The following is a 22606-nucleotide window of genomic DNA, read 5'->3' on the forward strand; positions in this document are numbered from 1 at the left end:
CAAAATAGGGAGAGTGAATGAAGAAAAAGTCGAGTGAAAGGCTGAGGGGGGTGGGTGGGAGGAGGGCTTAGAAGTCACAGAGACCAAAGGCAGGACATAAGCAGATCACTCTGACAAGGACAGCAATAGTTAAGATAAAAAAACAAATCAAAATTATGCAGAAAAAACGGACAGCTCCAAATGGGACCTGTGGTGAGGAGGCAGCAAATGAAGATAATGAAGGAAAAAGCCATTTAAAAAAAAAAAAAAAAGGTAAGCCTAGAAAATGCAGAATGACAAGAGTGTGGAAGGAAGGTCACTGTCAGAGCCACCTGAGGTACAGAAGGACACCAGTGGCAGAAGAGACACAGGCAGCAAGTCCTAGGTGTAGAGTAACTTACTGGAGACGGGCTGGGGTGGAGGGGCTGTCGGCAAATGAATGGAGCAGAGCAGAGGAGCATTGAAATAAAGGTGGGAAGGAGGAAACTCAGAATAGAGGCAGACACAGAGCACAACTAAGTGGAGTTGCGGATAGGGCAGAAGCATGCTACAGGGAACATCAGAAATGAGACACTCTGAGGGACAGAAAAGGGGGTAAAGGAAGCGGCAAAAAGCCAAGCACTGCAGGGGTGCATGCAAGACCAGAGCTCAGGCAAGGGGCAGAGTTGGCAGGCAGAAGGGTCTGGAAAAGAGGACAGGGTCTGAATGGCAAAAGGGAGCAAGCACTGAGAAAGGAAAGAAGCAAGCAAGGAGCATCTAAATCTGAGAACGGCTGGAGAAGCCTAGGGCATCAAGGAGGTGTAGCAGGTTCAGTGTTTCCACCGGGGCAGAAATTGGGGGCAACTGGGCCCAGGCGGGAGAAGGAATCATGTCTAAAGCAAAACCTGGGAGGACAGCAGGGCCTCTATCAACAGAGGTCTAGTATGGAGGTCCACGGAGGTGGAACGGCAGGTCCTAAAGGGACAGCTCCTAGGGACGCAGGCTGCTCGAAGGCAGGAATAACAACAGCAGATAGGCCAGAGAAGGAGGTGGAGACCTCCCCGGCCAAAGTGATGCTCTCAGAAAACAGGTAAGGTAAGAAAGGGCCACGGATGTCCGAAGTGGGCGCCAGAAGGGATGCGGCGGCCGTCCCGGGAGCAGAGCCCACTCCAGAAGGCGGCGGAGGGTACGACTGGGGGAGGGGGAGGAAGTGGAAAAGGAGGCGGCTCGGAATTGGGAGTCGGGTATCTCGAGTGGAAGCTGAGAGACACCGAGACACCCCCCCCCGCGCGCGCTGGGTCGTGATGGGGTGTGTGTGGAGGCAGACGCCGGGATTGCGGGGCTGCGGGGACAGTGGCGAATGGGAAGAGCACGGCGGGCCGCGCGGGCCGGGCCCGGGCATGCAGCGGCTGGGACCCGGGGACCGCGGGGCGCTGGGGGGGCGCCGCCTCCCCTCCCCCTCCGGCTCCTCCATTGTTCGCGGGCTCCGGGCCCCGCGGTCCCCGCCTTTCCCCCCACCCTTGGATCCCGCAGCGGGGCGGCGCCCGGCGCCTCGCCCGTCCCCACATTCTCCTCCGCCAGCTCCGCGGCACTCACCAGCCTCGGGGGCGCCCTCAGCGCGGCCCCGGCCTCCGCGATCGCGGCCGCGGCGGCGGCGGGCCCGGCGCCATGTTCCCCGGCGACTCGCTCCTGCGGTGGCTGAGGCGGCAGCGGCGGCGGCGGCGGCGGGGGGCCGGGCGGACCCTCCCTCGCGGGCTCCCTCCTCCGCCTCCTCCGCCTCCTCCTCCCGCCGCGCCGCGGCTCTCCCTCGGGGCGGGGGGCGGGGCGGGGCGGGAACTAGGGGGAGGGCGGACCAGCCTCGCTCGCTCGCTCGCTCCCTCCCGCGCAATGGCGGCGGCAGCGCCTCCTCAGTGCGGCCGCCGCGGCCGTGCGCGCGCCGGGGACCCTCTCGCCAGTGCGCGTGCGTTTCTGCGGGGGCCGGAGGCGCCGGGGCGGGGGTCGGGGCGGCGGGTGGCGGCCCGGCGGGAACGGGCGCGCCGCGACGACGGTAGCCCGGGGGGCCGGGCCCGCGCGGACGTGCGGGGCGCCAGTGCGCGTGCGCGCCCGCGAAGACGCCGCTACCCCGGCGCCGCCAGCTCCGCAGCGCGAGGACGGCGGCGGACGGCCCGGGCGGGCACGGGGCGGGCTCAGCGCGCGTGCGCACAGGCGGCCGCGGCCGGCGAAGCCGCCGACGGGCTGGGGGGGCGCGCACGCCGCCGCGCGCTCCGGGCTCCCGGAGAAAGCCAGCTCCGAGAGGCACGGCCTGGCTCCCGAGGGCGGGCACTCGGGGCGCCGGCCCGCTCGCGCGGGACCTCCCCAGCCAATGAGAGGTCGGGGGAGGGGGGTTCGCCTGGGGCGGCCGCGGCCTCGGGATAACGGCGGTGGGGGTTGGGGTGGCGACGCGGGGCCGCGAAGGAGGGAGCGTGCCCGGGGACGGAGCCTATTGGGCGGGGGAGGAGGCGTGGCCCGCCGCAGCCCAATCCGAGCCTCGCAGTTGGTCGGCCCGGAAGAGTGGGCGGGGACACGGGGCACGTGCTCGCTCCCCGGGTGCTGGAGGAAAACCTGTGGGCCGGGCGCGTCGGTACAGGTTGCTGTCGGTCTCGCCCAGCGTTCGGTCCCGGACGGAGGGAGGACGGGCCCTGCTTCGCAGCCGTGGCCGCCGGGTCAGCATCGGCGGATGACAGCGGACCACAAGGCACCTTGGGTGCCGGCGGGGGAGACGAGGCCGTGAGAGAGCTCACCTCCAACCCTCCCATCCCTCTGGGAACCTCCGGAAGGATGGATTGTGAAAGACAGGCTTTCCCGGCGCCTGAACCGCGTGTGTGGAATGCATGGAGGAAGCACGTGTTTCCGGTTTGACCTTGCGCTTATCAGGCTTTTCATCTATGAAGTGGGAGACTAGGACCCAACTCAGAGGGTCGCTGGGAGAGGATCGAGTGAGGAATCGTAAGTCTGTATGGCTACGGTTCCCGGTGGGATCCTCAAACCACTGGAACCCTGTAAAGTGTGGGAGATTTTCTCCACACCTATAGTAGCTGATGAATTACTTTCAGCAGAGGACTCTCCACAACAATAGTAGAATCTATTATGGATATGTTATGCAGCCACGAAAGTATTGTCCTGTAAGGAGAGAATGTGAACGGAACTCTTATCTCCCTCCTGGCCTCGGGTGAAACATCAGAAAAGAACGTGGGAGTTAAGTGGGAACCACTGTGTCTAAATGTACCTGGGGTTGGTGCAGGGGAATGACTTCCAATTATTAAGCCCACAGTAAGCATTACTAAATAAAAGACTCCAGCAAATGAAGCCTCTCATTAAAGTTCTTCAGGAGGGCAGATTCTGGTGGTGTGGGCTGAAGAGATCAGTTAAGACTGGTTCTTTGCCAGCCTGGTCTACAGAGGGAGTTCCAGGATGGATAGCCAGGGGTAAAACAGAGAATCCCCATCTCAGAATACATGCCTTTAATCCCAGCACTCAGGAGGGAGAGACAGGTGTGGATCTCTGCATTCCAGGCCAGCGAGGTCTACAGATCGAGTTCCAGAACAGTTGCGACTACACAGAGAAATTCTGTCTTGAAACCCCCCCCCCAAAAAAAAAGAAAGAAAAGAATGGGTTCTTGCAGAGGGACACAACACTCAAGTCAGGCAACTGCTTCATGTAACTCCAGCTCCAAAGGAACCCAAAGGCTCTGGCATCCGGAGGCACCTGCTTTCAAGGGCACAGATACACACATAGACACAGAATTAAAGGTAGGAGCTTATTACCTGGGGCTGAGGATAGGGCGCATCTGTAGACTATTTTCGTGCATACCCAACGCCCTGGGTTCCAGCCTCAGCACAGAATGTCGCTAAGTAAAAATAAAGACTGTCATTGGCATTTTCTCACTAGGTATCCCTGACTGCTCTGGAATTTACTGTGTAGCTCAGACTGGGATTGAATTTGTGCCAATCCTCTGCCTCCTGAGTGTTGGAAAAGAATGATGTTGGAGTTGAACCAAGAACAAAGCAAAAGTAACTCAGCAAGACTTATTACTGTTACCATTATTTTGCAGAAGCTGTGCTTGCAGGGAGGTGTGAAGATGGATCCTCAGATTGTATTACAGCTCACAATTGCCTGAAACTCCAGTTCCAGGGGAACTGATGCCCTCTTCTGGTTTCCCCAGGAACTGCACAGACATTATGCAAGCAAAACACCCAAGCACATAAAAATGAATTTCTACAAAAGTGTGTGTCTGTGTGCCAAACCCAAACCCAGCTACTGGGTACACATGGCTGAGATGGCTACTGTCTTTTATTCCTGGTGGAGGCGGTGACTTTGTCTCATCCCATTGGTGGGAACTCCAACTTCTCCACACAATTAGCCAATAAACTGGGAAAGAGGTAGGTTCAGGAAATAGGGGCCTTTGTTGTATTAACTACCTTGAAGAGAAAAGGAAATCCCGTTTCTCACACAAGTGCATGTACTACCCTAACAGAGTCCCGAAGATTACCCATGTAACAACCTTCCAGGGTAGAGAAATAGCTTGGTGCTTAAGAGCACCCGATGCTCCTCCAGAGGACCTGAGTTTGATTTCCAGCACCACACAGAGGCTCCCCACCCTCCATAACGCCAGTTCCAGGGCCTCTGATGCCCTCTTCTAGCCTCACTGACAGCAAGCATGCATGTGGTACACAAGTACACATGCAGGCAAACACCCACTCACCTAAAACAACAAAAATCTTCCAAACCCAGTCTTGGAAAATATGTGAACAGATAGTGTCTAACTCCGAAGTCGGGTGTTTCCTTTTTGAGGTTTGTCACCGTCAAGTCTCAGATTTAAGTCACCTCAGAGTGGCCGTAAGGTAACATGTGGCCTGATCCTGGGTCTTTGGTAAATGTGTACACTGGCAAGGGTCTAGCTCAGCTGCTAGAGTGCCTGCCCATCACGGCCTGGGGGCAGTCACCAGCACGACATGAAGGAGTGTGATCGCACACACCTGTAATCACAGCCCTTTGGAGGCACAGGCAGGATGATCAGAAGGTTAAGGTCAGCCGTGGCTACATCGTTACGGTAGCTCTGGCTCAACCAAAAAAAAAATATATATATATATATATATATACACACATATATAAGCATATATAATATTTTTTAATGAGTAGCTAATGAATACTAAACGAAAGGGATAGTGGGCATTCAATCTCATGGTAGTGGAGAAGACAAAGTCCTTGTCTGCTCACCCTATTATTTTAGATGTCCCTCAGGCTGGCTCAGGTGGCCAGCCCTCTAGAAGCCTAAAGCCCCTGGTCACCCTGCGTCGTTCCCAGCTCTCTCACACAGAAATTCTGCGTCTGCCTCCGCCTCAGTGCTGGGATTAAAGGCGCGCACCACCTCTCGCGTTATAACTCTGCTATCTCCTAAGAGTACAACGCTCCCGCAATCACCATCGGAGTCTCTTAACAGGTCTGAGCACAAGGGAGGGTCAGGAAATGTTTTGTTGTTGGGTGAAGGCACCGTTGGGCAGGGCCTTCCCAGCTCTGCAATTCTTTCCAGGGCTTCAGAGGGCGACGGGCAGCTGAGTAAGCCGAGGACAGGAAGCAGGCTTCCCTGGGGGCAGCCGCCCCCGCGCACCCGGCTCCCCTTCACTCCAGGATAAACAAACATCCGACTCAACAATTAGCTGACGGAGAGCAGAGCGGGCTGCCGGGCTGGATCTCCATCAAGATTTCCCAAGCGTGGCCCTGGACGACTAGACCCGAACACAACCACAAATGTTCTGCAGAGAAATTGGCGATGCTGAGACACATTCAGTCTTTATTCCGGAGAATTAAACGGAGGGCGGGGGCCGGGGCTGACCCTGAGCCAGAGGTCGATGGTCCTTCAGCGCCGCCTGCCAGCGGAGCAGAGAAAACCGCATCTCGCTGAAGCTGCGGGAGAAGTCGGCGAATGACGAAGCCTTCTGGCGTTGGCCAGAAAAGCAGCCAGAGGAGGAGGAAGGAACGAGAACCGGGACGCTCGCGAGCCCAGCGGCAGCACAGGCCAGGAAGGACTCAAGGCATCTAGTGGACAGACTGCCGAGTTTTGTTGGGAAGATTCGCGATGAAGCTGCTTTTGTAAATTTGTAAAATTAGCCGGGCGTGGCGTAATGCCAGCATCTAAGAGAGAGTCGGGAGGATTGGGAGAGTTGAGGCCAGACTGATTGGTGAAGTGAGTTATAGGCTAGCCTGGGCTACTCAGAGGCATCACGGGAAACATAAGAAAACCCCGCATCGAAAAGCAGGACGGAGGAGGAGAGAGGAAATCAACTTAAGTAAGGCACAAGATACCTTATTTGTTTAAGCTTTGCGTTTTGGTGCCAGAGAGGTAAGAGGCAAGCTCTCTGCCGCTGAGCAGCATCTTCACCGAGCTGCATCTCCACTGAGCAGCATCTTTACTAGCTGAATCTTCAGGCTTCTTTTCGCCATCCTTTATTTCGAGGTAGACTCTCACCAGGCTGTTCAGGCTGCTCAGTCCACACACTACTTTCAGGCTTGAATTTTCAGTCTTTTCTGCCTCAGCCTCTGTAGATGCGGGGGCTGATCGGTTTTGCCTTCAGGCTCTGTTTTGTAGGAGAGGGAGTGTTTTGTCCTCTGTCCTTCAACACCTGCACCTTCTGCCTTCACCTCTCAAGCAGTGGGATTATGGCGTGCATGTACAGCCTGCCCAAGGAACACTTCTTGGTGACCAGCCTAAAGGTAGCGGAACAGTGGCCGGTCATCTCCAGATGCCTCTTTTTGAGTGCCTCCCTCATCTCCTCACCAGTCAGTGGGAACTCTTATGCTAGTCATGACTTCGATTCGTGTGGATTCCTGTTGCCTGTTTTAGCACTATGTTAAGGTTTTATTGCTGTGAGGAGACAGTCATGGTGTCTTATAAAGGAAAACTTACTTGTTTATTTCTTCACTTGTTTTGTTTTTTTGAAGACAGGGTTTCATGTGTGTAACAGTCCTGGCTGTTCTGGACTTCCTTTGTAGATCAGGCTGGCCTCTGCCTCCCAAAGAGTGGTAGAATTAAAAGTGTGCTACCCTGCCTGGGTTTTTATTTATTTGTTTGTTTTTCAAACAACAAGGTTTCTTTTCACCACTTAGCTATTTGTCCTGGAACTTTTACTCTATAGACCAGGCTGGCCTTGAACTCAGAAATCAATCCACCTGCCTTTGTCTTCTGAGTACTAGAATTAAAGGTGTGTGCCGCCATCACCCAACATAAAAAAGTTTAAATGTGGCTGGCTTACAAGTCATGCAGGAAGCATGGGGGCATGCAGGCAGGCATGCTGCTGGAGAGGCAGCTGAGAGTCCTGCGTCTGGATCAGCAGGCAGCAGGAAGAGAGAAACATTGGGTCTGTGAAGTCTATCCCCAGTGACATACTTCTAACAAGGCCAAGGCCACACCTCCAACTAGTGCCACTCCCTTTGGTTTATGGGGGGTATTTTTATTGAAACCACTAAAAGTTCTGAATATAAATGGAATCCAGCTGCAAGAACTCTCATTAATAGCTCTGTTGTGTAACTGATTCTTCAGAAACTGCTTCCTTGAAACATTCTGTTCTGAAGGGACAGCTTCCGGAAGTCCCTGAAACTGACCTGATTCTAGGCCCTTCCCAGAGTAAACAAGCTAAGCAGGAAAAGAAGACACGGAGATCTGTTTGGCAGAAGCAGAAGCCAGCCGAGGTGCCTGGACTAGGTGTAGACCAACCTTTGAGCTGCGTGCTGTTTTGTAGTGTGCTCCATGCTCCCAGCCTCTGTGACGTATCACCATGCAGGGGTGGGCTGTCTTTGAGTTATTTCTGCTCCTGTAAGTAATCCCAATAAAACCCATGGTTCACCATGTTGAACTCTGTACTTGGTATGTGATGGTCCCTCTGGGGTGGAGATGTGTGCTGCATCTCCCCAAGGTACATTGCTCACACAGCTCAGTCTTCTGAGTGTTAGTGTTTGTGGGATTCAGCCTGGCCACTGTGCATCAGGCTAGATCATTAGTTCTGGTTGTGCTCCCAGAGTCTACTTAAGAGAGTAACATCTGGGGCTGCAGAGATGGCTCAGTGGTTAAGAGCACCGTCTGCTTTTCTAGGGGACCCAGGTTCAGTTCCCAAAACCCACATGGCAGCTCACAACTGCCTGCAACTCCAGTTCCAGGGGATCTGACATGCTCTCGCTCTCTCTCGCTCTCTCTCTCTCTCTCTCACACACACACACACACACACACACACGGAGGCAGGTAGAACACAAATATTCATAAAATAGAAATAAATATATAATTAAGAAGTTTGGGGGGGAAAGCCTGCAATTCCAGCACTCAGGAGGCTGAGGCAAGAGTCAAGACATTTCTGATCAGGCAGAGGACCTGAGTTCAATCCCCAGTATTCACGTGGTGGCTTACCACCATCCTTAACTCTAATTCCAGGGAATTCAATACCCGTAGGTCAGGCATGCACATGGTGTGGTGCACATACATACATGCAGGTGAAACGCTTGTGCACTTAAATCATTGAGAGAAGAGAGAGAGAGATCCAGGTCAGGTGACTATACAGTGAGATGCCATTACAAAAATGAGCAAATGCCTCAATGAAATTGCTGCCCAAAGGGTGAGTTTGCTACATCTTCCCAAGGAAGTTTTGCAAAGTGAATGTTCCAACCGATTTTTCACAGCAAACAAGTGCGTGTGCCGCAGGTGCCGAGGCCTGCCTGTTGATGAAGAGAGGACAACGGGAGCCAGTTGTCCCCCGCATTGGGGGGTGGGAAGTCCAGGTGGTAGAACTCTGATCCCCAGGCATGTGTGGCTAGTATTTTCACTAGATGAGCCACCTCACTTGTCACATTCATTGCTTTGTTTTAGGGTTTTGAGAGCAGTGGAAGGAAGGAAGCCTAGGATGTAGCCGAGGATGACCTTGAACTTGAATCTCTGGCCTCCATCTCCCTAGCACTGGGATCACGGGAACGTGCCGTCATGTTCAGCTCTAATTAATGCACGTTACAAAGTCATTTAAGAATTTCGGGGCTGGGGACCTAACATACTTGGCCGAAGTTCTAACATACTTGGCCTGAAGTCCTGGTGGGCCACATCTGTAATCTTGGCACTTAGGAGGTACAGGCAGGAAGGTCAAAAGTTCAAAATCATGCTTGACTACATATTGAGCCCTAGTCAGCCTGGGCTACCTGAAAGCCTGTCAGGAAAAAGCAGGGGGGAGGGGTGGAGCTGGGGAGGAGGGGGAAGAATTTCAATTGCTCTATCATTTCCCAAACACTTGATACTGGCCATTTTTTTTCCTTTTATTTTTATTTTATGTGTTTGGGTATTTTGCCTGCATGTGTGTTCTAGAGGGGCCAGAAGAACGTGTCAATCCTCTGGACCTGGACAATCATGAGCTACCATAGGGGTACTGGGAATTGAACCCCGGCATTCTCTGGAAGAGGAGCCAGTGTTCTCAGCCACTATCTCTCCAGTCCGGGAAGTCGACCCTACATGCTCTGTTAACAAGCCTGGCACAGTGGAGCACGCCTGTCATCCCAGCACTCTGGGAAGGAGGAGCAGGTGGATCGCTGTGAGTTCGGCCAGCCTGGTCTACAAAGCGAGTCCAGGACAGCCAGGGCTACACAGGGAAATCCCGTCTCAAAAAAACAAAAAATCAACAACAAAAAAAGTGCTGCTACCTTGCTTGGAGACAAAGTCTCTTACTAGTCTGGAGTTCTCACCAAGTAGACTTCTCACCAAGTAGACTGGCTAGCCAGCCAGTGGCTAATCTTGGTTGTTAACCTCAATTGAGCAATCACCTCTAATCAGATTGACCCGTGGCCACGTCTGCAGGGCATTATCTTGATTGCTAATTGATGTAGGAGGGCCCAGCCTGTGGATGGTGCCGCTCCTGGTTGGGGGTGGGGCCTAAGCTGTGTCAGGCAGCTAGCCAGGCTGGAACCTGGAAACAAGCCTGTGGCCAGAACTCTTGAAGGGCCTCTGCTCGGTTTCTGCGTCCACCTTCTTCTTGGCTTTTTTTTTTTTCAATTACTTTATTTCCATTTGTGTTTCCTCCATGGATGTCTGTGCAAGGCGCTCAGATCACCTGGCACTGGAGTCACAGACAGTTGGGAACTGCCATGTGGTTGCTGGGATTCGAACGAACCTAGGTCCTTTGGAAAAGCAGCCAGTGCTCCTAACCACTGAGCCATCTCTCCAGCCCCTTGGCCTTTTTTTTTTTTTTTTTTTTTTTTTAACTGTGGATCTGAATTAAGCTTTTCCTCCTCAACTTGTGTTTAGCGACTGACTTTTTTTCATTGTTGTTTTGTTTAATCACAGCAACAGAAGCCAGCTAGGATAGAGATTGCTATCAGAGGATAGGCATAGCTGTAACAGACCTGACCGTGTGGTGTTTATGCCTTAGAATGTTTTGTAGGAGGAAGGGAGAGGATTTTTCAAGCTCTGGACTGGAAAGAGCGTTGATGAGCTGTTGTGGGGATTTGGGAAATAATGCTGGGAGTAGTGCTTAAGATAGAGGCCTGATTTATAAAGTGTGGAGGTGCGGGTGGGTTTGGGATCAAAGCCTCTGTCAGGACCCTTTGTATGGAATGTATTTGAATTGAGAATCTGTGCTTTAGGACCAGGCCTTGGTTGCACACACCTGTAATCCCAGCACTCGGGAGGCAGAGGCAGGCAGATCTCTGTGAGTTTGAGGCCAGCCTGGTCTACAGAGTGAGTCCATGACAGCCAAGGCTCCACAGAGGAAACCCTGTTTCAACCCCACCCCCAACAATCTGTGGATTGAATTCTTCTTTGACTTACCGGGTCAGTTGATGCTTAGGGCTGAAGAATCAGCCATGAATAATAAGAGGCGGACATCACCAAGGGAAAATCTCCTGGGAAGTGGTTCCTCAGGGTCAGCACAGAGCCTGTGGTCCAGAGGGAGCCAGGGTTGCATCTCAGGGTGGGGCTGAACTGGGTCCTGCATCCCAGCTGGTGGGTGATGGCCCACGCCTTTGATCCCAGCACTCCCCAGGCAGAGGCAGGAGGATCTCTGCCTCTGTGTCTAGTAGCAATGTCTCTGTGCATTGTGTGTCCAGGTGCTGCTTTCTGTGCCCCGAGAGCTTAGTTGCAGTCCTGACATGAGCGTTGTCACAGAGGCCCTCTGGCCACGCAGGCACCTGCTTCCCAGATCAGAGCTCACTGCTCCAAGAAGCCAGCTGCTTGGTGGGACATGCAGCTCACTCAACTGAAGCTGGTTGGAAAACTTCCCTGGACCACAGACACGGGAATAACCTGTGCCTCAGGAGAGGCTTGGCATGAGCTGGCAAACAGCGATGGAGCCCAGGTTGCACGTGGGCCCTGGTAAACCATGGGAATGCATGCAAGTCTAAGTCAGGAGAGGGCTGGAGAATCTAGCAGATGGCTCGCAGCATGCTGGAGGCTAGTCATGGCAGGTGGCCTGGCCCTTTAAGACTTGGCTGGAGAGACGGCTCAGAGATTAAGAGCGCTAGCTGTTCTTCCAAAAGTCCTGAGTTCAATTCCCAGTAAGCATGTGGTGGCTCACAACCATCTATAGTGAGATTTGGTGCCCTCTTCTGGTGTGCAGGCACACATGCAGGCAGAATACTGTATTAATAAATAAATAAATTATATATATATTTATATATATATGTAGTAGTTTTTCAAGACAGGGTTGCTCTGTGTAGCCTTGGCTGCCCTGGACTCACTTTGTAAACCAGGCTGGACTCAAACTTGTAGAGATCTGCCTACCTCTGCCTCCCAGAGTGCTAGGATTACGGGCATGCATCACCACACCCAGCAATAAATAAATCTTAAAAAAAAAAAAAAATTGTCTCATATGGTCAGAGTGACTGCAGAGGCCAGACTCAAATCTCTGAACAGGTACAATATGCTTTAAAAATGTGCTTTAGATGCTAAAGAAAGAAAGGAAACTGGATAAAGACAGTCAGAGAAAGAAAAACTAGGCTTGAAAATAATAATTGAAGTTTCCAAAGGAAGGAAAGAAGTTGAGAGGTTAAAAAAGAAAGTAGTTTCCATGTTGAAAAATGGTGACCGATATAGAGGAGGGCATTTGAACGCCATGTGGTTTTGTTTTGACTGTTAAAATGTTCAGTAATCACTGCAGTTTAAAAAAAACAAAACAAACAAAAAAAACCACATGTATTTATTTATTATGTATACAGTGTTCTGCCTGCATGTGAGGCTATGGGCCAGAAGAGGGCACCAGATCTCATTATAGATGGTTGTGAGCCACGATGTAGTTGGGAGTTGAACTCAGGACCTCTGGAAGAGCAGCCAGTGCTCTTAACCACTGAGCCATCTCTCCAGTCCATGACTGCAATTTTATATATGCTCTTTAAGAAAAAAAAAAAAAGGCCAAAATAAAGCAGTCTTGTATGAGAAAAGGACTAAGAGATGATATAGGGATAATAGGATATAAGAGTCGATTATTGAATCTGCTTTTAAACTAAAGAGCAATTACGTGTCTCAAATATTTTTACATTGCTATAGATTATTGTATTTTTAATATAAATTCAAGGTTTTTGTTACAACGTACGATATATTTATATTTCAACTCTTGTACAAGGTATCATACCTATGCAGCTCATTAGAATGCAATGTGAAGCCCTTGTCTTTGAAAGCTGCTATTACAAACAGTTTAGGATAATTAAAAATACAAGTTAGTAGTCAGTCACTCAAACCTATGATCATGTTAGGTACTAGTTTAGTTAATTACAAAATAAGCTTTATTTAGCCTCTTATAAATGTTTTGAAAGTTAATCAGATAGTAAATAGCTAGAAACAAACAGTATTTGCCTGTTCAGATATATTATAGATAAGTGGTCTTCAAAAACCTCATAAATCAGGGGCTGGAGAGATGGCTCAGAGGTTAAGAGCACTGCCTGCTCTTCCAAAGGCCCTTAGCAATAACATGGTGGCTCATAACCATCTGTAATGAGATCTGGTGCCCTCTTCTGGCATGCAGGTGTACATGCAGACAAAACACTGTATACATATAAATAAAATCTTTAAAAAAAAAAAAAGGAACCCAGAGATCTACAGAATATAGCATTTGAAGATGTTTATTAATAAAAGACTTTTTTTTTTTTTTTACAGTAAGACATGTCAGCTCCTGGCAGCACCCCCACTGTACTTGAAAGAAGTTGATGGGTATCGAAGAACCTCCATTTGGAGTTTGCCTCAAATGTGGCAAGCTAGCTACTGGACAAGAAAGTGACTTGACTCAACTGCAGAAGGCATACTGTCCAAATTGTAGACAATCTGGATGTAGGGAAGTCGACTGCCAAAACAAGAAAAACAGTCCTTCCTAATTCCTGCTTCATAAACAGTCTGTCATATACTGGAAAGGATGCCTCAGTGTTGCTGAGGAGTACTGGGTGACTGTCCAGGCAGCCAGCTCTTTCTGTCATTTCTAGAGTTTTGGAAGATGCTTGCTCTGTACTTCCTACTTACTCAGGTAATATTTATTCTTGTCAGGTCTCTGATGGAAGTGGAAACTAGATTGTTAAAGTCTCATATATAAGCTTAAGTTGTGAAAGATCTAAGAAAGTGTTGTAGGGTCTAAGGAGATGTTTTAAGGATGGTAAATGCAAGTTATGGAGGTCAGAGGATGTGGAAGTTTAAGTTGTGAGAAGGTGTTTTAAGGTTGTTAAGTGAAGGTTAGAGGATCTAAGATGTTTTATGATGGCTGGAGGAAGCTGTAAAGAGGTATTCTAAGGTTGGTAATTGCAAGTAGCGAAAGTTAGAGGAATTAAAAGCTTAGATGGTGCCAGGAGTGGTGGCACACGCCTGTAATCCCAGCACTTGGGAGGCAGAGGGAGGCAGATCTCTGAGTTCACAGCCAGCATGGTCTACAAAGCAAGTCCAGGACAGCCAGGCTACACACTGTTTTTTCTCAATTGGCTCAAACAGTATTGCATGGTTTTATTTGATAAAATTAATAAATACCAAAATTTTTTTGTCCTCCCCCAAAGGCTTGAGAAACTGTTCCAAGTTCTTTGTTAGACTGCCCAAGGTCATTATTAAAAATGCCTGATAGACTTTAAAATGTTTCATAGCCTTAAACATTAAAACATTCTCCAAAACCTGTTTTCACAGTATCTAAATAAACTACTCTTTTTAGGAGTGAAGTCATAAAGCATAACCATAATTTTTAAAGTAAAAATCAAATTTTAAAAGCAAAATTTACCAGTGCAAACAATTTAATCTCTAAAATCAATAACAATTTAAAATGAGACTTGTCTTCTTGGTCTAAAAGGAGATAGGATGATAAAGTTTATTACAGCTAAGAGGTTCTGTAATCTTTCTTTGCTCTGCCCCACACCAGGTGGCAATCTCAAGATGGCGGTCATATCACAATGCATGGCAAAGATGGCGGTCATATCACAATGCATGGCAAAGATGGCGGTCATATCACAGTGCATGGCAAAGATGGCGGTCATATCACAGTGCATGGCAAAGATGGCGGTCATATCACAGTGCATGGCAAAGATGGCGGTCATATCACAGTGCATGGCAAAGATGGCGGTCATATCACAGTGCATGGCAAAGATGGCGGTCATATCACAGTGCATGGCAAAGATGGCGGTCATATCACAATGCATGGCAAGCCACGTGGTTGCTATTTAAACACCTCTATGCATTTATAGATCTTATAAACACATAGGCACAAGTATATGTGCTAAACAAGGGTTTGAATTTAACCTTTAAACATATCCAATAACTCTTAATCTATAACCAAGACAGGCAGAGCATATTAACCATTTAGGATCATTCAGGAACAAGCATGTAATGGCCATATATGAATTTAAACAGACAAAACCCTTCTTCCTTCCTCCAGCTGTGATTTCAAGCATGCCAGGAGTTGTCCCACCATGGTTTCCCTGCCATGGAAGCTGAAAGCAAAATGGACAGAAACAGACAGATAAATGTGCACGGAAACAGATTCCTCCCATGGGGAAAAACACAACATCTGACCCAAAGAGGTTTCTTCAGATTCTTGCTCTGGTTTCCCTGCCACAGAAGCTGCAGAGCAGTGGGTGCTGGGACACTACCAGCAAGGATATTGATCAAGCCAGAAATGTCTTTCTGACTTCAGCAGCTGGGATTTTACAGAACATCTACTGCCTTACTCATGGCATGCTGCCCAGATACGGACACCCTGAGGAATTTTAGAATACAGAAAGTACCCAGGGACACTGCACAGAAACACATAGATACGACACCACTGGCATAAAACACTCCGGGTCAGAATCCTGGAGTCTTGGGATCCCAGACGAGCCCCCAAAATGTTGTGCCCAGTTCCTGAGACCCCCAAAGACCAGGAAAAGACTCTGCTGTAAATACAGGAGAGTTTTTTTTTTAATTGTATATGTGTTCCAACATGGGACACAAACATCCTGTGGAAATAGGAGAGGAATGTGGCCCCGCAGTCTAGGGAAACAAGGTTTTTAAAGGGCAAAACTGCAAGCAGGGACTCACACGCTTTGGTGTTAACATGATTGGGTAAGGGAAAATGCCTTTTGAAATGATTGGTTTATTTTAGGCATCAAGATCATACATGGTTCTGGCCTGGCCATGTGGGCCAGTTTCCTAGCAACTGTATCTCTAGTGGGCAGGGAAAGAATGCATTAAAGCTAGTTTTGTTTCCCAGGTGGCTGCACATATCTCTGAGTGGCCTTTGTTCAGGCTTATGCTTTAAACTTTAAAACAATACCCACTGATTTTTAATTCTTTGGTCTCTTGGGTAATTTAAGTTTTGAAAGAAAACCTCTTTAGGAATGTGTTTCAAAGTTGATAAATGCAAGAAAAGTGGAGGGCCTAAGAAGGTATTTTAAGGTTGGTAAATGCTGAGAGACCAAAAGATAAAGTAGCAGCTATTATTAAGACCTAAAGTAGGTACGGTAAAGAAGTTTAGTAATGCCCTGAGGGGAAGAGCCACCTCACTGTATTCTTTGCCCACCCACTAGAGATAGAGTTGCTAGGAAACTGGACCATCCCCATAGGGAGGGACACCAGGTCATTAATGGTCTGGGAACCTTCCTATAGCCAATCAATTCAAAATGTAACATTTTGACCAATAGATGCTTGCCAGGCAGGAATTGCCCCTGCCTTGGGCATGCTGGGAGGGACCAGAATCTATATATCACCCAACCAACCTGGGGGCGGCGCGCTCAGCTCACACGGCTTCGGCGGTGGGGCTGTGTAGGCCCAAGCTGAAGCTTGTAATTTACAATAAAAAGACCCTCATGTGTTTTGCAATAGAGTCGATTCCTGGAGATCTTTTGGGGGCTCATGAACTGGGTATAACATTTGGAGGTTCCACCAAGATTCCAGGGCCCCCCAAGACCTCAGAACTGACCCAGAGGGTCTCATACCAGCTGGTAAGTGTCGTGTCTGTGTCTCAGTCTTCGTCTCCATCATTGTTGCTTTGTGCGGTGTGCACTGTGCCCATTGGCGCCTATCTTCTGAATTCTGTTCTGCCTCAAGGCATCTGTATGAGTGACTAAATGTGATTTATACAGACATGTCAAACAATCACAATCACTGAAGTTGGGAGAGACGTCCCCCAACTTCATCAGTTTCTGGAGGTGGTCTAGAACCACCCACCACGCTGAGGCTTCTGTGGCAGAGGAGCCAGAGTGGGAATCTGAAGGTCTGTTTTTACAGTACCTTACCCAGGAAGGGACTTGGGCCCATCCTGGAGAAATTTCTGAAAGGCCTATGTCCGGCCTGCCTGAAAAGAGTCAGTTTTGGTCCCGGGAAATTTGGTCAGCTGGTGAGTGTTTTTTTGTTTTTTTTTTTTTTTTGTCTCAGTGTCTCTGTGCAGTATTTGTTTGTGTCTACCTTCTGTTTTCTCTTCTGAAAGGCCTCATGAAACTTGTTTAAAATGTGTGCCTATGTGTTTATAAGGTCTATGAACGCATATGTATAGGTTGCCACGTGGTATGTGAAGTGCCTCAGTGTCTCCCTGCCATCTTGACTTTACCATGTGGGTTATAATGTGACCACCATCTTGGTATGGGTAAAAAAACAAACAAACAAACAAGAAAAAACCTTGGTCAAATAATTCTCATTTCCTTCAGGTTAAAAGGATGAGTTATTTTAAATTGGTATTGGTTTTAGAAATTAAATTGCTTGCACTGGTAAATTCTACTTTTAAAATCTGGTTTTGACTTTTAAGATTATGGTTATGCCTTGTGACTTCTCTCCTACAAAAGGAGTACTTTATTTTGATATTGCAAAAACAGGTTTTAAAAAAAATTGTTTAAATGTTTAAGGCTATAAAATGTTTAAAGTTTATCAGGCATTTGGGTATGACAATGATCTTGGGCAGTCTAACAGAAAATTTAAAAGTTTCTCGATACTTTGGGGGAAAATAAAAATACTTTGCTATTTATTTTATCAATTTTACTAAATGAAACCCAGCTGTATGGTTTGCACTAACTGAGAAAATTGCAGTTTTTAGAATGTATCTTGTGGAGAGCTGTTTGTTAAGCTGCTTTGTTTATGGAAAAACATGTTTTCACCAAGTTCCTTAAAACTTGTTCTAGTTCCTTAGAGTTTGTTTATGTTACCTTTATGTTACCTGCTACAGGGAAGTTATTTTAAAAAAGTATTTGGCAGTTTCAGAACTCCTCTTTGTATTAATGTAACTTGTTTTTTTGCTTTGCCTATAAAAAAGCAAATCGTAGACTCTGGACTCCAGCAGGATCATGTCAGAATGGAAAGGATTTTAATGAGAGTTTTATGTTGTCTGAAAAGCAAGAGAGAAAGCAAAAAAGTAAAAATGTCTGGTTAAGCCAGAAAAGGGAAGCTAGGAACCTAAAGGTATATAGGATGTTGCTGAAGGTTAGTGGATGCATTATAAAAAGCCAGAGAGTTAATATGATTTGAGAAAGAGCTGTATTTAAATATGTTATAATTCATTTAAAAGGCTGGTTATTCCTCATTGCAAAATGTTTTTTATGCTCTTTTAAGGGGAAAGAATTCTGGCTGATAGGTTTGGTATGGCTAAAATAATTCATACAATTTAAAATTGCTCTGTACTGTTCTGTTATGCAGTTGGTTCTAAAACTTATTTGATCACTATGTTAAAACTTTTGGTTGTGGGGGATTGTGGATGCTCCACAGTGTTTGCTGTATCATCATCAGCACCTAATTGCTATTTGGTATTGTCATTGCTAGCCGCCATGATGATTCAGGGATAGAGAGCACGTGAAGCTGTAGTTTTGCTGCCATATTTGTTTAGGGCTTCCAGATGAGTTCAGTTACATGTGGCCAGCTGCCATGCTGGTCCGGAGATAAAGAGGGTGGAGCCATGAGTTTGCGATCATCTTTGTTTAGGTCTCAAGTGGTAGGAGCAGCAAGATTTGCTAGCTTCTCTATAAACTATACCTGATTAAAAGGTTTGCTTTGATTTTAGTTCAAAAAGAGCAGATTTAAAGTTATACTAACAACTGCAGTTGGTTAAGATGTTGAGCTATACCTAGTATCTTTGTTTAGGTTTTTTTACACAGTTTAGAACAGATAATAAAGACAAAGAGTAACTCAGATATGCTGACCCTCAAGCTTGTCAGAGATCTGATGAACATGGCATTTTAACTGTGTAAGCTTATTGTGACAGAAAGTCCCAAAATCCTGGCAGTAGCTCCCCAAGGTCTCCAAGAAGATTTGGGCACAATGACAGATGACTGTGACTCTGGATTATGGTATGCTAACCACTGGGCAATACTGCCTCAACTGTCCCACTGCTAGGGCCCAGCCAAAACTGTGGAAACCTGGAGTCAATGTTTCACGTTGCTAAGGGCAAGGTGAGGCTATTCTCTCATTTCTTTCTCCACAGAAACAGTCTCTTATCTTCTGTACCTGGCTGGACTACCTCTGTTCAGGATGCCGTGAGACACAGGAGCCAGGGACACTGCCTAGGTGATGGACTAAGTAGTCATCTCTGTCATGTTGATTGGCACATAAATTGGTATATTTATTTAGCTTATAATTTATCCTTCTCAGGTCTCTGAACACCTTGATGGCTATGCTAAGCTTACGGTAGCTTTGCAGCTAGAGAGAAGACAATTAGATCCACTGTTAGCTCATTGATCAGTTCATTAGCTAGAACTACTGAGTACTAGATCTCTTATTTAGAAAAAAAAAAAAAACAGGTTTGCCTTGCTCACAGGACTCATGTTAGTTGCCTGTGTCTTAAAAAAAATATAGAGCCTATGTAGGGTCTGAGGATATAGGAGTTTAGGTTGTAAAAATCTAGAGAGTGTTGTTATTTAGTCTGAGAAAATGTTTCAGGGTTGATAAATGCAAAAGATTGGAGAGTCTAAGTAGGTTTTTTAAGGTATATAATTATGAGTTATAAAGAGATAAAAAAATATTTTAAAGTAGATTAAAAATGGGAGACATTTTAAATTTCTCCCCCCTCTTTGCTACTGTTGTGCTTATGTTATAAGATTTTAGAAGTTCAGAGTTTTGGCATTGATCAATAGAGTTCTGATAAGTTGATGGAGCAATAACTGCTTATTATTCAGTCACCAGGTTGAGATTTTAATTTCCTTTGGTTGGCTTCTGGAGATAGACTTAAAGGTGCTTCTCGTTATGTTAAAAACATCTATTTAATGTGTATATCTGACCCAAAAGTCATAGCTTTTACTATAATATTCTTAATATCTGCCATTTCTGGAGTAGATTTTGACACAAAAATATCTTAAATCTATTCCTTCTAGTTGCTTTGTTAAAAAAAAAAAAAAGTCCAAGCATCCATGGTTTAGTACTAAAGCCAGTAATGTATTTCTGCCTAACTTTCCAGTGTAAACATGGAAGTGGGAGCTAAAAGTAGATGCTGAGTATATGAAAAATGGCCAAGCTCCATTTGTGGCTGATTACCAACAGCTATGCCCACAGAAGAAATGTTACCATGGACACACTTAAGTTGTTTATAAATGTATTAAAAAAACAAAACAAAACAGCTAACTGATACTCATTCAGTGGGATGCAGTTTTACCTGTTACTCTCAAAATGTTCAATTTGTTGATATGTTACTTTTCTGAGTATTTAAAATTATGTATTTCCTTTTGTGTACTAAAATTCATGAGTTTCAGGATGTGACCTAGATCTGGCATAGCTCAAAAGGATCACAGATGAGATTTTCCCTGATCTTTCCCATTTAATAGACAAATTTTAACTTCTGTCTCCAGTCTGAATTTGTCTCAGCAGATTTTCACCTGTTTAACTCTGTTCCAGGATCAGCTGTGGACTGCAAGCTGAAATCTGGACTTCCTGGAAACTGACATGATTGCTTCCTGCCTCTTTGAGTGGATCAACTAACCAGATGCTTGGGACTGCCCTATTGCCCAGCCTTTGACTGGCATTTCAGTCTCCCTAGCCCCTGATGCCTACGGTCCAACGGTCAGCATCAAAGAAGCTCCAGAAGACGGATCTTCACCCAAATCCCCGCTAGCAGGCTGAAATGCTAAGTCAAAAGGGGCTCCCTGGCATTAGCTATTATCTTGGGCATCTGCTTAGCTGAAATGGAAAGTAATATTACAGCAACTGGGCTAAAAGCCTAGAGAGACCCTAAAAAAGAGGATAATAGTTCTCCTTGGCTTACTACCCTAAAGGGACCCCTACTTATTTTGATTTTTATTTTTGGGGCCTTGTATTTTCATTCACTCAATGGCTTTCATAAAAAAATGCTTAAGAGCATTACACTAATGGTATTCAGATCCCATTATAAAAAGATAAATCTATAAGATACAAGGGGTCATGTCTGGAAGACCCAAGATTGGATCTTCAAATGATCATGGGAAAGGGGGAAACGAGAGACCAAAAGATAAAGTAGCAGCTATTATTAAGACCTAAAGTAGGTACGGTAAAGAAGTTTAGTAATGCCCTGAGGGGAAGAGCCACCTCACTGTATTCTTTCCCCACCCACTAGAGATAGAGTTGCTAGGAAACTGGACCATCCCCATAGGGAGGGACACCAGGTCATTAATGGTCTGGGAACCTTCCTATAGCCAATCGATTCAAAATGTAACATCTTGACCAATAGATGCTTGCCAGGCAGGAATTGTCCCTGCCTTGGACATGCTGGGATGGACCAGAATCTATAAATCACCCAACTAACCTGGGGGCAGCGCGCTCAGCTTCCACCGCTTTGGCAGTGGGGCTGTGTAGGCCCAAGCTGCAGCTTGTAATTTACAATAAAAAGACCCTCATGTGTTTTGCAGTGGAGTCGATTCCTGGAGATCTTTTGGGGGCTCACGAACTGGGTATAACAATGCAGGTTGTAAAATGTTTTTGGGTCTAAGATGTTTTAAGATACATGAATGAAAGTTGTAATATAAGAAAGTAATTTAAGGCATTTTAAAATTGGGAGATATTTCAGATTTTTCTTCCCCTCTATGCTATTGTGCTTTTATTTTTACAAGATTTCAAAGGTTTTGAGTTTTGACACTGATCAATAGAGTTCTGATAAGCTGATGGAGCCCTGACTGCTTACTATTCAGTCACAAGCTCGAGATTTTAATTTCCCTTTGGTTGTCTTCTACAGACAGACTTAAAGTTGTTTCTCATCATGCTAAAAACATCTGTCTAATGTGTAGATCTCTGACCTAAAGCCATAGCTTTTAGTAGGTCTTAATGGCATGAGTCCACTCCTGCTGTCTTGCAGACACTTCTTTCCTGCTTTTTCCATGAGTATACCTGCCTGATTTTGAAATGAGATTTTCCCCTTGGCCTTGCGATTCCTCACTTCCCCTAATTACTAGACTAATTTTAACTTATACCTCTAGTCTAAACCTGTCTCAGCAGGTTTTCACCTGGCTGACAGACTCCATTCAGGGATCAGTGAGCTGAGATCTCGAGTTGCTGAAAGCTGATGCAAACCAGTCCAGCCAATGTGATGGCTCCATGTCTCTTCAACTGGATTGCTAATTACATGGTTTTGATAAGTGCCTCATTGTTTAGCTTTTGACTAGCCTTTCAGCCTTCCTGGGTCCCCAGTATCTTCATCCTAATGTCAGCTTGAAGAAACTACAGAAGAGAAATTCATCAGCCTTTATCCTACCTAACAGGCTGAAATATTAAGTCAAAAGGGGCTCCCTGGCATAAGGAATGGATTCCTATAATGTCAATTGACAAACCAGAAAATTGGCCCTTAGTTCTCTTTCCTCTAGTCATGCTTTGTGCCCCTTGCACGATTATGCCTAGCATTAGGAAAAAGTCTCAATACCAGCCCTTGGACCCATCTCAAAGATTTGAGATTGTATCCTGTCTGAGGAGGAAATGAAAGGACCAGGCCTGACATACACACACCAGCCAGCCGAAGTCATCAGTCCCAGGAACTAGGCCATAATTCACCAATTCCAGGAATAAGAAAACCATAAAATTCCCCACCCAAGCAATAGCCTGGAGGTAACCATGAGAATAGGAAAAGAATAGGAAGGAATCTTATCTCAGGGTGGGGCATCTGTGCTGGGCAGACCCAACATTCCTGAGGTCTATAAATAGCTGCCTCAACGTTATGTTAGTTAGCCAATCACTTTTTAACAACCTTGCCCTTGCTGAATGTCATCCAGTTGTAACTGCTAA

The 22606-nt window shown here is 46.8% G+C and overlaps 2 protein-coding genes and 1 long non-coding RNA gene across 3 annotated transcripts in view; 1 reads left to right on the forward strand and 2 right to left on the reverse strand.

Annotated features, from left to right (window-relative positions):
- Arhgap35 (Rho GTPase activating protein 35) overlaps positions 1-1969 on the reverse strand; it is a 104023-nt gene extending 102054 nt beyond the window's left edge. Inside the window, exon 1 of the mRNA XM_021657680.2 lies at positions 1555-1969. The gene's annotated coding sequence lies outside the window, so the exon portion shown is untranslated. The remainder of the gene's footprint in view (positions 1-1554) is intronic.
- On the reverse strand, positions 887-2753 carry LOC110561312 (WAS/WASL-interacting protein family member 1). The gene is made up of 2 exons (XM_021657679.1): positions 2583-2753; positions 887-2437 (listed from the first exon to the last, which is right to left on the reverse strand). The coding sequence occupies exons 1-2, from the start codon at positions 2751-2753 to the stop codon at positions 887-889; spliced, it is 1722 nt and encodes a 573-aa protein (XP_021513354.1).
- A 1005-nt stretch (positions 2754-3758) lies between these two features.
- LOC132648047 (uncharacterized) lies at positions 3759-21237 on the forward strand. The gene is made up of 3 exons (XR_009586408.1): positions 3759-7807; positions 13106-13466; positions 20258-21237. It is a non-coding gene; the product is annotated as an uncharacterized LOC132648047 (long non-coding RNA).
- Positions 21238-22606: the final 1369 nt, after the last annotated feature.

Source organism: Meriones unguiculatus, chromosome 1 (assembly GCF_030254825.1).
Source record: "Meriones unguiculatus strain TT.TT164.6M chromosome 1, Bangor_MerUng_6.1, whole genome shotgun sequence".
Taxonomy (NCBI): domain Eukaryota; kingdom Metazoa; phylum Chordata; class Mammalia; order Rodentia; family Muridae; genus Meriones; species Meriones unguiculatus.